Raw genomic sequence first — 15,281 nt, 5'->3', positions numbered from 1 at the left:
AAGCAATCATGGCACTTTTTATATAGACCAGGGGTCAGCAACCTTTACTATCAGAAGAGCCATTTTAGGCAAAAACCCCCCAAAAAATGAAAAATGAAAAATGGTTATTTTTAACATTTTTATTTATCATTCTTGTAGGTTTATGGTGATTCTTACATTCTGCAGTTGAAACAATCTGTAGCCTAAATACACTGATTAATTTTTTTTAAATAATTTCAGTCAACCAAAATATGCGTCATCCTTTATCCTTTAATTTTGCTCAACCTCAGTAGCTCAAAAGGCCAGCTATGGATTCTAAATCCCAAAAAAGAAAAGTCTAGGAGGAAAATAGAGGAATTTAATCGTGCATGGACAGATTCGACAACAAAAAAAGTCATTGAAAGACATTTCCAGAACAAGCACACTGGATTTTCTTAAAAGCCAGCATGAGATGTTTCTTCCGTGTCCTGCCACTCATTTGCACCTGGGTCCTCACTGCATTAGACTCAATAGGCCGTGTTACCTTCAATACAATGCTCAAATGTTTTGCGGCTCCAAACAGATTCTTTTTTTAGTTTTATTGTATTTGACCTAAAATGGCTCTTTTGATAGTATAGGTTGCTTACCTCTGCGTTACGTTAAACCGCGTCTACTGTTACCATTTGTTCATTAACGAAGAGGCATTTGTTCATTATTATTATTAAAGAGGCATTTTATTTCATATTATTATGTCGATGGGAAGTGGTTTTCAGTCTTCTGCCTGATCGACTAAAGTCTTTCCGAACTTTCAGATCGTTGTACTTTTTGGTGATCTCCACGAGTTGTTTTTTTGATGCCGTCACCTTGTTATTAATTTCCTGCCAAGCCTTTTCATTCGGGAGGTCTTTGCACCTGAATACTTTGTTTGAGATCAGTTTTCTGGGTAAGCGCCTCTTTCTCTGCCATCAGTGCATCGAAGACTTCAACCAAAGCTTTTGAAGTTTAACGATTCTTCTCGAACTCCGCGAGCCAATGAAGATAGAGGATCATGTGTGACATCATCTGTTGTCAAGTGAAGAGTGGCAGAAATGTTGGATGTCTGAAAAAAAAGCGTGAAAAGACGAACAAAGGATCCCGTAGCGTTAGTGAAGGCAGGCGGCTGTTTTGTTTGTGTGTTTAGCTCTGAAACATGATGCAGACATAAATAAAATTAAAATAAAAAAATTAAATGCTTTTTCTTGTTCATAAGCCAGGCTACATGAAGTATATGTATGCATAATGATCCAATAAATAATGCAAATAATGTGTGTGTGTGTGAGAGAGAGTGACTGACATCTGTTGAAAGCTTATGATTGGAAATATTAGTTATAGATTAACCTCCAATATATATATTTATATATATAAATATACATATATATCTATATATATATATTCATATATATGTAGCCCGGTGTAAAACAGTCAGGGACTAAAACAAGTTTGCTTAATAAAGTTAGGTGGATAAATGCAGTAAAGCAATTAAACTGAAAGTAATTTAGTTTAATGAAGAAAGAACAAAGGTTTAATTAAAAAGTAATCTAATCATAAATAAGGTAGGATGTAAATGTGTTAATGAGTAGCTCAAAATAAATAGATCTATATTGTTTTAAGGTAAACAGTGGATTTAAACTAAGTGGAAAATACACAGACACTTTAGTTTCAGCTATTTTGTTTGTGATTGGTTACTGGGGTTATCAGTCAATAACACCTGTGGTGATTGGCTGTAGTTAAGGAAGAGAACCAGCAGGGGGGAGTAGAGAGAAACACGGAGAAGAGAGACGCGGAGAAAAGAGAGGAGAAGAAGGGAAAACGGTAGAACAGACGTAGGAGAAGAGAGAACGAAGGAGTGGGAAGAACGCTGGGTTTGATAGCCTGGTGAACGTTTATGTAAACAATAGAAAAGTGTAGCTGTGGACTATCAAACCGTTTTGCTTTTATCACAGTGGATTAAGTGAATGTTTGGTGTGAGCTGTGTCGCTGCTATGCTAACGTCAGTAAGTTGCTAGCCACGAGGACGGCGTTGCTAACGGAAGACTGTTTGCCACGTGAAGAGGACGCTTGCTCGCTGTGAGGAAAGCTGTTGCTCGCTACGTGAGGAAAGCTGTTGCTCGCTACGTGAGGAAAGCTGTTGCTCGCTACGTGAGGAAAGCTGTTGCTCGCTACGTGAGGAAAGCTGTTGTTCGCTACGTGAGGAAAGCTGTTGCTCGCTACGTGAGGAAAGCTGTTGCTCGCTACGTGAGGAAAGCTGCTGCTCGCTACGTGAGGAAAGCTGTTGCTCGCTACGTGAGGAAAGCTGTTGCTCGCTACGTGAGGAAAGCTGCTGCTCGCTACGTGAGGAAAGCTGTTGCTCGCTACGTGAGGAAAGCTGTTGCTCGCTACGTGAGGAAAGCTGCTGCTCGCTACGTGAGGAAAGCTGTTGCTCGCTACGTGAGGAAAGCTGTTGCTCGCTACGTGAGGAAAGCTGTTGCTCGCTACGGGAGGAAAGCTGTTGCTCGCTACGTGAGGAAAGCTGTTGCTCGCTACGTGAGGAAAGCTGCTGCTCGCTACGTGAGGAAAGCTGCTGCTCGCTACGTGAGGAAAGCTGTTGCTCGCTACGTGAGGAAAGCTGTTGCTCGCTACGTGAGGAAAGCTGTTGCTCGCTACGTGAGGAAAGCTGTTGCTCGCTACGTGAGGAAAGCTGTTGCTCGCTACGTGAGGAAAGCTGCTGCTCGCTACGTGAGGAAAGCTGTTGCTCGCTACGTGAGGAAAGCTGTTGCTCGCTACGTGAGGAAAGCTGTTGCTCGCTACGTGAGGAAAGCTGTTGCTCGCTACGTGAGGAAAGCTGTTGCTCGCTACGTGAGGAAAGCTGTTGCTCTCTACGTGAGGAAAGCTGTTGCTCGCTACGTGAGGAAAGCTGTTGCTCTCTACGTGAGGAAAGCTGTTGCTCGCTACGTGAGGAAAGCTGTTGCTCGCTACGTGAGGAAAGCTGTTGCTCGCTACGTGAGGAAAGCTGTTGCTCGCTACGTGAGGAAAGCTGCTGTTCGCTACGTGAGGAAAGCTGTTGCTCGCTACGTGAGGAAAGCTGTTGCTCGCTACGTGAGGAAAGCTGTTGCTCGCTACGTGAGGAAAGCTGTTGCTCGCTACGTGAGGAAAGCTGTTGCTCGCTACGTGAGGAAAGCTGTTGCTCGCTACGTGAGGAGGACGGTTTGCCTGCTTCGTGACGGGGATTTCGTCTCCGCTGCCGCTGGATTCATCTCTCGGACCTGAACGTTTTTTCCCGAACTACGAACTGTTTCTTAAAGGAAGTCTTCGAACTGTAAGTTGGACTTTTCACGTCTTTGTTCGCTGAGGATAAGGATTTGGACGGCCGCACCGCACCGAGCAACGTACAGGCCTGCTACTTTTATTATTTTGCATGCGTGCGTGTGAGTGTGAGTGTGTGTGTGTGTGTGTGAGTGTGTGAGTGTGTGTGTGTGTGTTTGTGAGTGTGTGTGTGTGTGTGTGTGTGTGTGTGTGTGTGTGTGTGAGAGAGAGTGTGTGTGAGAGTGTGTGTGTGTGTGTGTGTGTGTGTGTGTGTGTGTGTGTGTGTGTGTGTGAGAGAGTGTGTGTGTGTGTGTGTGTGTGTGTGTGTGTGTGTGTGTGTGTGTGAGAGTGTGTGTGTGTGTGTGTGTGTGTGTGTGTGTGTGAGTGTGTGTGTGGGCCCACAGAAATGTTTAGAGTCTAATTGAGTTCAGTGTTGGATCTGAAGTTGTTTATTTTCTATAGGGGAATAGTGGTTAAAAGAAAAGGGAAGAAATATGATTTTCAAAGGGAATCTAAGATGATTTAAGTGTGTTGTTAAAGTATATTTGTGTAAGCCAATTCAGTTTTGCCAGTAACTGGCCAGGTAATTTAAGTTTTGCTAACTAATTGTTTAGATAATCTGATGATTTCAGTGTGGTCTAATATTGCAAGTGTTACTTTTTGGGATTTTAAAGGGGCATAAAGTGTGTTATAATTGTTATTTTTTCTTTGAACAAAAAGGGTAAATATTATTTGTATATTACTAAAAACGGTCAGTAAACTATTATTTTTCATTCAGAGAAGTTGTCTGGGGTCAGTTATTTAAAATACATCACTGTGAGTGTAAATAGATTGTGTATCAATAGGGTAATATCATTTTCACCCACAACAGGTAAACCTTTTTGGTAGCTACCTTAAGAAACCGAACTCAAACACCCCTTCATCTTAGTTTAAGGTTATTTATAGCTACTACAGCGTGTTGGGGTGCTACAAATAGAAAACATGTAAATGAAAAAAGATTGAGTGATTTCAGTCAAGAAAACTTTGTCAGCACAACTAATTTTGCAAAACACCAAAGAATGTAAGATATCACTCTATGAATATAAAAATGTAGTTGTATCTCACAGGACAAATACGAAAAAGTACATACTTGGAAGTTGATATATTTGTTATAAATGTACAGCACCTGGAAATGTCTTTATCTTTTTTATCTCTTCATTACAGAACATGGAGTAGGGAATCACATATTATTAGTATGAATTGAATTACAAAAAATACATATAGAATTTCAAAGATCTGTGGAGATCTAATATAAATATTCAATCCAGTAAACATACAAATAAAAGTTCCTGAGTTGCATAGCTCATATTTTGTTATTGACAGTATTTGATTGTATTTGTTCAGCTTCCTTCCCTTTTAGTCGTCTCCTCCTGGAGCTTCTTCTCAATCTGGAGGGAAAGAGAGATGAAGAGAGACATTTAGTTTCATTCAGTACTTTATTTAGTCCACATTATATCCTGATGAACTAGTTTCTGATTGGCTGGATGTTGTGATAATGAGCACATAGTTAGTCTCAGGTTTAACATGTTTACTCTGAGCACATCTATCTAACATGAAATTAGAAAATAAGAACTTTACATTTGATCACAGATTAGATTGAATGTGAATAAATAGATTTACTTTTTCACTTCTTTGTGTTTCAGTTATTTAGTTTCTCAGATTTTTAGTTTGATCACGTTTGTCTCAGCAACAAATCAAAGTCACATGGAGAAGATAAAACACTGATTTGGTGAAAAGATGAACCTCACCTCCTTCAGTTCTCCATCTTGTCTGCTTCTGATCCCAGATCTGTTTGTTAAAGTGGGAGAGAGGAGAGATGAAGTTAATGTTCACATTAATGTCTGGATGAATTCTCAATGTGATCAGATGGATGTTGAAACTGGTCTGTGGTGTTGCTGCTTGCAGCTTTCTAGAGAACTGATCATACAAACAACTAAACACTCAACTCTGCTCTTCATTGGTCCTCAGTAATACACCTGATATAGTTGAGTCACATCACGACTACTTAGAAACACCGGTAGAATAAACTCTAATTCACTGGAGAAAACACACCAAGTCTGACTACTAGTGGTCAGAAACACTGATGAAATACACTTATCAGATGTATTAATTATCAAATAGACATATTAATAACTTGCTTTAACATAACCTGTAAAGTAGAGCATGGATTTAATTAGTGTTTGTATTTAGCTGGTGGTAAAGTTATAAGTTAGTATGGTAGAAACATCCACTAGTTGAGTTTCAGGTTCAGAGTGGTGCTGTCCCTGTAGACTATCCACTCAGACTAGTTTGGTTGTAACGTTATTCTATCCAGCATCCAGCAGCAGAAGTGAAGTTCAGTCAATGAGCTGCTGTCTGTAAAGACCTGCTGCTGATGACATGCTGGACTCAGTCTGCAGAGAACTAAAGCTCAGAGTGATGTCACTTGTTTATTCAAAGATTATTAATATTGTCCAAACTGCACTAATCTTGACCCTGCATGTCCTCTGGTCCTGATCGTTACACCCTCCTAGTGTGAAGTAGATTGGACTCTATTATGAAACATGTATTCTAATGTGTCTTTCACCACTTTTTAGCTCCTGCAAATATTGTTGTGACAATAAACATCTTCATTGTTCTTCATTCTGATGAGAGTTATGTGTGTGTGTGTGTGTGTGTGTGTGTGTGTGTGTGTGTGTGTGTGTGTGTGTGTGCGTGTGTGCGTGTGTTTGCGTTTACATTATTCTTCAGCTGGATGTTCTCTTCATCCTTCATCTTCAGGTGATGTTTTGTCTCCTTCAGCTCTTCATTAGTCTTCAACTGTATTTTATCTGCTTGTTGTTTGTCCTTCAGCTAACAGACAGACAGATGGATGTTGAGTTCAACTGTTAGTAAATTATAATCAGACACTTTATCACATTTGATCACAGATTAGATTGAATGTGAATAAATAGATTTACTGTTTCACTTCTTTTTGTTTCAGTTATTTAGTTTCTCAGATTTATTCTCATGTTTAGTTTCAGTTGTCGTGGTTTTATACAAATATCAGTTATGAAGATGATTAAAATAAAGTGAGATGAAAACACAGATAAATAATTAAACAGTGATTTAGGTAATAAATGAACCTTGGTCTGCAGCTGATTCTTCAGGTTCTCCTCTTCTTTCTCAGCTTCCTTCCCTTTTAGTCTTCTCCTCCTGGAGCTTCTTCTCAATCTGGAGGTAAAGAGAGATGAAGAGAGACATTTAGTTTCATTGAGTACTTTATTTAGTCCACATTATATCCTGATGAACTAGTTTCTGATTGGCTGGATGTTGTGATAATGTGCACATAGTTAGTCTCAGGTTTAACCTGTTTACTCTGAGCACATCTATCTAACATGTAATTAGAAAATAAGAACTTTACATTTGATCACAGATTAGATTGAATATGAATAAATAGATTTACTTTTTCACTTCTTTGTGTTTCAGTTATTTAGTTTCTTAGATTTTTAGTTTGATCATGTTTGTCTCAGCAACAAATCAAAGTCACATGGAGAAGATAAAACAATGCTTTGATGAAAAGGTGAACCTCACCTCCTTCAGTTCTCCATCGTGTCTCAGCTTCTGATCCCAGATCTGTTTGTTAAAGTGGGAGAGATGAGAGATGAAGTTAATGTTCACATTAATGTCTGGATGAATTCTCATTGTGATCAGATGGATGTTGAAACTGGTCTGTGATGTTGCTGCTTGCAGCTTTCTAGAGAACTGATCATACAGACAACTAAACACTCAACTCTGCTCTTCATTGGTCCTCAGTAATACACCTGATATAGTTGAGTCACATCACGACTACTCAGAAACACCTGTTGAATTCAGTCTGGTTTGCGTGAAAAAAACACCCAAGTCTGACTACTAGTGGTCAGAAACACTGATGAAATACACTTATCAGATGTATTAATTACCAAATAGACATATTAATCACTTGCTTTAACATAACCTGTAAAGTAGAGCATGGATTTAATTAGTGGAGGTATTTAGCTGGTGGTAAAGTTATAAGTTAGTATGGTAGAAACATCCACTAGTTGAGTTTCAGGTTCAGAGTGGTGCTGTCCCTGTAGACTATCCACTCAGACTAGTTTGGTTGTAACGTTATTCTATCCAGCATCCAGCAGCAGAAGTGAAGTTCAGTCAATGAGCTGCTGTCTGTAAAGACCTGCTGCTGATGACATGCTGGACTCAGTCTGCAGAGAACTAAAGCTCAGAGTGATGTCACTTGTTTATTCAAAGTTTATTCATATTGTCCAAACTGCACCAATCTTGACCCTGCATGTCCTCTGGTCCTGATCGTTACACCCTCCTAGCGTGAAGTAGATTGGACTCTATTATGAAACATGTATTCTAATGTGTCTTTCAGCACTTTTTAGATCCTGCAAATATTTTGTGACAATAAACATCTTCATTGTTCTTCATTCTGATGAGAGTTATGTGTGTGTGTTTACATTTTTCCTCAGCAGGATGATCTCTTCACTGCTAATCTTCATCTTTGCCTCAGCTGCTTGTTGTTTGTCCTGCAGCTAACAGACAGACAGATGGATGTTGATTTCAACTGTTAGTAAATTATAATCAGACACGTTATCACAGATTTAATGTGAATAAATAGATTAACTGTTCTTCTTTGTGTTTTAGTTTCAGTTATTTGGTGTCTCACATTTGTTCTCATGTCTAGTTTCAGTTGTCAGATTTAATTCTTTTTGGAAACTGAAAGTAATGTCCTCTTTCTTTACTTACATGTTTGATCTTCTTCTGCACGTTTCCCTTCAGAACCTCCAGTTCCACCGTTTCATGTGTCATGAGCTGCTCTCTCTCTCTTTCTTCAGTGACACACTGATCTTCACTTTTATTAGTTTTAGAGTGTTTTTTCTTTTCTCCTTTTTCAGTTTGATCCCCACAGCTTCTCTTGGTCTCTGTGTGAAAACATAAAGACAGTACAGTTAATAAGTATAAAAGACATGTTCATATCACAGCGTATGAGACATTAGAGTCTACAATGAGGTATAAAATGGGTTGTAAAAATAAAACACCTAACCATTTGACTGATTTGAAATTAAAGTAGACATACCATCACATTTTCTATCAACACCATAAAACCTGTAAGATTAACTTTTATTAATACATGTGTGACTTACTGATTATGTTTTGTCTCCATTTCAACACAACAAAGAGAAGCAACAGAATAAACATGATGATCCAAACAGCCAAACTAACAGCCAAACCAGTGTTGACGGGAACAGAACTGGACTGGACGTTAAAGAAATCATCTGAAAAGATAAAACACAGAATAACATTATTAGAAATCCTTAGCAATTTGATACTAAAATAGTAAATCATGTAATAAAACACAATTTATTTTTTTTACTCGAAATAAAGATGTGTGCCTCTCTGGTCTGGTTGGTGTTCTTCTGTTGGACTCTACAGGTGAAGCTGTTGCTGTGTCTCTTCTCCACAGTCACTCTGCTGCTGACAGTATAGAGGTCATCAGGACCTCTGACTGTCTCTGGAGGTCCAGCAGAGAGGAGGTTTCCCTCACCGTCCAGCCACAACACCTCAGGCTCTGGATACCAGCCTTCAGACCTGCAGTCTAACATCACTCCTCCGGTGGCTTCATTAATCCCTGCTAAAGTTATGACCGGTGAGGAGACAGCACCTGATGCAGAGCAGAAGGAAACATTCAATAAAAGGTAACCCTGCTAAACATCAGCATGTTAGTATTGACATTGTGAGCATGTTAGCATGCTGATGTTGGAATTTAACTTAATGCACTACTGTGCCAAACATACTGTACATCCATTTGATAGTGTGGCAGTAGACTCTTAGTCTGGTTTATTAATCAATGACTATTTGCTAAACTCCTCCCCAAGCAGTGATTGTCCAGTCATAGCTGAGCAACTGTAACTAGTCTGTCTAGCTTCAGATTTCCCCAAATAAGAAGTGATGTGTTTGGAGGCTGTACTAAGATACATTCTTGGTATCTAAAGACTTTGGAGTGTCGTGTTTTTTTCATTGTCTTTAAAGTGTGTCCACTTACCAACAACAAGCTCAATGAAAGAGTCTGTATTCATATCTGGAATGCAGCATTTGTATCTCCCCTCATCCGAAGGTTTCACTTTGGAGAGTTTCAGTGAAATGTTTCCGTGCTTCAGTTCATCAGTGAACAGTGATGTTCTTCCTGTGTAGGATAGATCTTTAACATGTATGAGGTCCTGACCGTCACGCCACACATGGACAGATCTTTGGTTCAGGTCAGGTCTCGTCCACTCTAATGTCATGGCAGCAACATTCACTGCAGGTTCCAGATGACATGGCAAAATGACGTCATCACCAACTGTTGCCACTATTTGCTGAGGTGAACCGATCAACTCAGACTCGACTGGGAGGAAAAAAACAAAAACAATAATAACGGTCTCAAAATCAAGTTAATGAAATAAAAAATAACCTGATTAAACGAGTTTCGAAATGTGCACAATTACAAAGCTAATAATTAAATGCATCTTGCACAAAATTCACATTTCCTGATCCCACATTAATGTGATTTTTTCTCTAAAGCTCCCTGTTTATTAAAAATCAAGACTTTTAGGAGCTCTACATTAACACAATGATGAAACAGTAGCTTTAATTAGTTTAATATATTTAAATATTATTCCGCTACTTAAATCCTCAGTTAACTGTTTTCAGTTACCACAATCAGCCTTTTACTTGTAGCTACTTTATTTGTCTTTTATTGTGAAATGAAGCTGTTTTATGAACTCTTCACTAAAACCAAAGGGATCAAATGTCTGATAAGAATTTTTCCGTTAATGAATTTGTAAATATTAATGACAGTACAAATAGTGAAACAAATAACACAGACTGTGCGTTTGCTGTTAAGGTGGTTGTTGTGAGAGTTGCGTTAAATCTGTTTGAGATGGAGACGACAATTTGATAATCACAATGATATTGCAGCGCTCAGTGCTATAACACTGGCATTGATGTTATATGACTGTGGTATACTTTATCACCAAACATCAATGTCTGACAGCTGTTCCCACCAAAATCCTTTACTGGATGCACTAGGGTTGGGAAAATAATGGATTCACCTATGTATGGCAAATTGTTTTGTACGATTTTGAAGTTGTTGTTTTTTTAATATCAGAATCGATATTTTAGCTTCATTCGAGTCAATGTGGAGGTAGAAGGAAGTTACCGCTTTTATTGTTGTAGTCTGAGTAACTTGATATCATATCCGTTCCGTATCCGTCAACCAAAACAAACTGCAGCGGGCCGAAACTAAAAACTATAAAACGTTGGAGAGTCAGCGTGGATACGACTTGCACCCTCACATGTTAAATCCAGCGTGGTAAACACTACACATCCAGTAAAGGATGGAAACACTTTGGGTTTCACACATTGACAGGAAAAGCAGAGCTAGACAGAGCAGAGCTAAAGCTGCATGCTAACTCTGTCATGGACAGGAAATATTATCGTATGGCGGTAACGTGGTGGTCGAGCCGGCCGTCTCTCCCGTCTCCGTGGTCAAACGGGCCGACGCTACAACTGTGGAGTACCCAGATACTGACATTTGTGTTCTCTGCATTGAAACGGCCCCGATGGAGCTGACCATCTGTGAGGGAAATGTCTTTATTCTTTGATTTTTGGGTTGCTGAAAAAAATTTAATAAAATATGTCTGACAATGACTCTAAAAGTTTCCCATTCTAATTTTTCCTATGTGTAAATAAGTTAACAAATCATAGTAAATTGTAATATTGTATCGCAATACTTGTAGAATCCCAATACTTAAAAGTCACAATACATATCGAATCGGCACCCAAGTATCGTAACAGTATTGAATCGGGAGATAAGTGAATCGTCCCGGCCCTATGATACACAGCCTGCACCAAACTGCACTCTGAACACAAGCTGCACGTTTACTCACCAACAACAAGCTTGACAGACGATTGTTTATGCCGTAGTGGAATGTCACATTCATACGTTCCCCGATCAGAGAGTTGCACTTTGGAGAGTTTCAGTGAAATGTTTCCTCGCTTCAGTTCATCAGTGAACAGTGATGTTCTTCCTCTGTAGGATGGATTTTTTGTTTTGTAAAGATTCTGACGAGAACGCAACACATGGACATATCTTGGGTTTAGGTCAGATCTCTTCCACTCCAACGTCTCTGAGGTCACATCCATCACAGGTTCCAGGTGACATGGCAAAATGACGTCATCGCCAACTCTTGCCACTATTGGCTGAAGTGGACCGATCAACGTGGACTGACCTAGAAAGAAATAGATATGTTTTATTAAACCACCCAAACTATGTGTACTTGTTACCTTTTGAAAGAAATAGAATATGCCCCAAATAATTGTTTTTATCAAAAGAAAGAACATTTTTTTAAATGAGCACATCTGCAAAATGTCCACTGCATTGCATTTAAGGTTTCCCCTGCAGTATCTGCTCGTTGCAACTAAATCATGATTAAAGTTGGTTTCTTTTTTATATATAACCAAAAACTATATTTCATGTATTTTATGGTTTTATTTATGCAACTCAAACCACTAGGTTAAAGTTGGTGAAAGGTTGTCATCTTGGTCAAAGCGGTTAAGAGAAGGCAGAGTTGAATCTAAAGCCTGGATGTATATATGTAATTCACGTAATCATGAACCAGGATGTATAAAGATTTTCACCCAGGAGACTGGTGTTCAGAATTCAACGTTGACTTATTTGTCACAAATCTAACCAAGTAGTTCCATTGTATAAACCTAAGGAAGTTGTTTCCTGTGAAGACGGACGTTTTTTTCTAAAAGACTGTATGCATGTAACGAGAGGAAATTGAAACATGTTGCTGGACTTTTGTAGCTAATCACGTGTTAAGATTCATCCAGCCTACATATAGATTATTAATATATATGCATACTTTATATCCCCAGATATCGCAAACAGAAATGTGAGTGCACACTAAGGCCTCAGTTAATCTTATATTTTGATATATATTTGTAATCTACATGAAGTGTATGGTGTGTTGCACCAAACATAAATTGACTCCTTGTGTTACACAAGCCTAAAACATAGCAAATTAAGTTTGTAATAATCAACTTTGTTTGCATATCCCTTTCTTTTATGTTGTCTAAAATTAATTTTTACTTTGCCAAAAACTTTTATCTCAATTATATATATATATATATATATATATATATATAAAGATTCAAGGCGAGTCCATAGGGAACATGTCAGCCGACCACATTCGAAGGTGCCTGTGAACGCCAAAGACGGCCATTGAGGTGGAAAAACGATTCATGCCGAGGCGCACCGTGGGATACAAAAAGATCTAAAATACCGAGGTCCAGACAGAACCTGTGACCACTCCATACAGAACAACCTACCCATCAAAAAACATCGGAAGGTGATATATATATATATACATTTTCAGTAGTGAAAGATTTTGATGAGCAGACTAATAAACACATTTGTAGTTAATTAATAAATAAGGTCAGTTTAAGAACTTAATAGTTGATGTTAGATAACTGAATAATTAAGATATAGGCTCAAAACCTAAATTAGACAAAACCTAAATTTAGAATATGAAACTGCTTCTCAATCTTCCCTGGTGCTTCTTAAACTTGCTGCTGCTGATTGATGCATTAATACAAAAACTGAATTTCATTGATAGGCAGAAATCAGATTCAATCAGAGAGCTATCAGTCCCTGAATTGACCTGGTCACATTTAATTATTTTCTATTCATAAATGTTCATAGTTGTATTCACAGTATTCCTTCAATTATCCTTTAATCATTTTATTACTTCTCACTTGTTTTATCATTTATTTTAATTATATTCTGTTAGTAGTTTAGTCATGTAGTTCTTCAAATAAACATTTAATTTTATAAAGAGCTTGGTTATATGATTTGTAAAACAACTCGGATAGCTGTTTCCTATGTCCAAGAACTCCGTAGCAACCCTGAGATTATAGGACTCAATTGATTAATATAAACATTTGAAGTTTTCCAATTTTTTGTTTTCCAAAATTGGGTTGCGTCCCAAATTTAATAATTTAATTGAATATAAGGTTGAATTCTGATAGTAAACTAACTGTGTGTGATATCTGAAGCTCAGTTTCATCACTCTCCTTTACCTTTTACAACAATTAATGTGTTTATGATTCATAATTTTGAGTTATTAATTAAAAATCCATACTTTCATATGAATTAATGATTGATTATTAATCCGCTCTAAACAAAATTTCTACAAAGCAAATGTACACCGTATGATAACCTGCTATGATAATCAGCTTAGGACTGCATTTGTGTGAGTTACCTCTACAAGAGTGAGTTAGGAGCAGATGGAAAACCAAAACACTGAGGACTCTCAGCGGAGACTGAAGGGACAGTCTGTCGGGCTGGTGAAGCATCCTGCAGCTCTGAAAATGAATCAGTCATACAGTGTATTAGAATCCTGATTATTATCCTGACTTTTAGTACAGAAAAGAAGAAGAAATGTATCAGATCAAGTGAATGCTCCATTAACTCTCTGAGACCCACAATAGACCTGTTTTAGTCTTCTTTAGGGGGTCCAGGGGGTCCTTAGGGGGAGATAGCAGGTCAACAGTAGATGTCACAAAGAAGTGGTGAACATCATCTGAAAGATGCAAACCTGAGATTAATTTGTGTCAAGTTGTTCTAGCCATAAATAAGAATTAAACATGAATCAATAAATGTATTGATTTTAAAATTAATTGTAAAAGTGTAGTTCATAAGTTATTGCAGAAAACGTTTGTGTTGATACCATTTGTTAAACGGATTTCAAGCTAAATGTAACCTTTTTTTACTAGTTAAGAATTACTAAAAATGATCAGTAATCCCTCCAAAATACCACATTAAGACACCAAGACCTTGAGGAACACCAGAGAAAAAGCCATGCTGTGATTTGGGATCAAAAACTTTTGACATTTTGAGATTTCTGCAAGAATTGCATTTTTCGGTGATTGGATGTCCTCGGGATCGTGGATCTCAGGGGTTAAACAAGAAAAGGTTGTTGTTTTGTAATTGATACGACTTGGCTGATTTAGAAATACAATTTTGAATCAATCAAAGAAATAATTAATATTAGTATTTGTGTATGTAAATGTGTATCTATGTAAAGTTTGTTAGTTTTTGTGTTACCCATCTATTTGGTACGTTGTAGTCCATGTTACACACACACACACACACACACACACACACACACACACACCAAATTTAAAATTATTCATTGTGAATATGTTGATATCAAATAATACTTTTGTCAACACAGACAGTACGTGTACTATAACATCTGTGTGTGATTTGATGCTGCTTGATTCACAATTACCCGGCAATTGAAATACATTTTACACACGGATACAACATTTCCACCGACACAAAGACTATAAAATAAACTTTACTTCTCTTTAATAAACTACATTTATTGTCTAAAGGCAGACCAGCTTTTATTCTAGACAGTGACAATGTCTTTTAAAATAGAAGTTAAAACATGTAGAAGAGGTATAAATAAATTAAGAAGACGACGTACCAGTTTCATGATGTCTCGGACGTTTCTTCAGACTGCTGTGTGAAGTCTATAAATGATTGATAAGCTGTTATCTTAACATCAGTGTAGTTAACTGCTTTAGATTTAGTTTAAACCAGCAGCAACAAATAAATCACCAATAAATTACAGAGATTGCAATAAGTTGAGATCTGATGTACATGTTAGTTAAAGTCTAAAGCTAGAGAAAGTATTAATTCTTTTATAGTTAAACTTTAAACACAGTCTGGTGATTGGCTCTGCTTTCCTACGCTCAGTTTCACTTTGAGTGTTTTTATGATCAGCTGGACTTTGAGCCTGTTGAGACTGGTTTACTAGTATAAAATATTACAGCTGCAATTAAATCCTTCAGGAGTGATAACATTGTCTTTTTATGTCTTAGTTTATGTCTATAGTTGTTAGGTCTGT

At 37.8% G+C, this 15,281-nt stretch overlaps 1 protein-coding gene across 2 annotated transcripts in view; it reads right to left on the bottom strand.

Moving 5' to 3' along the window:
* Positions 1 to 15,281, bottom strand: part of LOC141760931 (butyrophilin-like protein 2) — a 46,744-nt gene that overhangs the window by 8,369 nt on the left and 23,094 nt on the right. The window contains exons 1-4 of one of the 2 annotated variants that reach the window (XM_074624047.1): positions 9,362 to 9,698; positions 8,693 to 8,980; positions 8,463 to 8,594; positions 8,065 to 8,240 (exon numbers count right to left, since the gene is read on the bottom strand). In XM_074624047.1, the coding sequence (XP_074480148.1) occupies positions 8,065 to 8,240; positions 8,463 to 8,594; positions 8,693 to 8,980; positions 9,362 to 9,602 (837 nt within the window). In that variant the 5' untranslated portion in view covers positions 9,603 to 9,698. Of the gene's footprint in view, positions 1 to 8,064; positions 8,241 to 8,462; positions 8,595 to 8,692; positions 8,981 to 9,361; positions 9,699 to 15,281 lie in introns of those variants that run through there. The other variant, XM_074624046.1, reaches the window with a different exon arrangement.

This window comes from Sebastes fasciatus, chromosome 22 (genome assembly GCF_043250625.1).
Source record: "Sebastes fasciatus isolate fSebFas1 chromosome 22, fSebFas1.pri, whole genome shotgun sequence".
Lineage (NCBI taxonomy): Eukaryota > Metazoa > Chordata > Actinopteri > Perciformes > Sebastidae > Sebastes > Sebastes fasciatus.
Note: the sequence above shows the minus strand (reverse complement) of the source record. Positions and strands in the feature narration are given on the sequence as shown.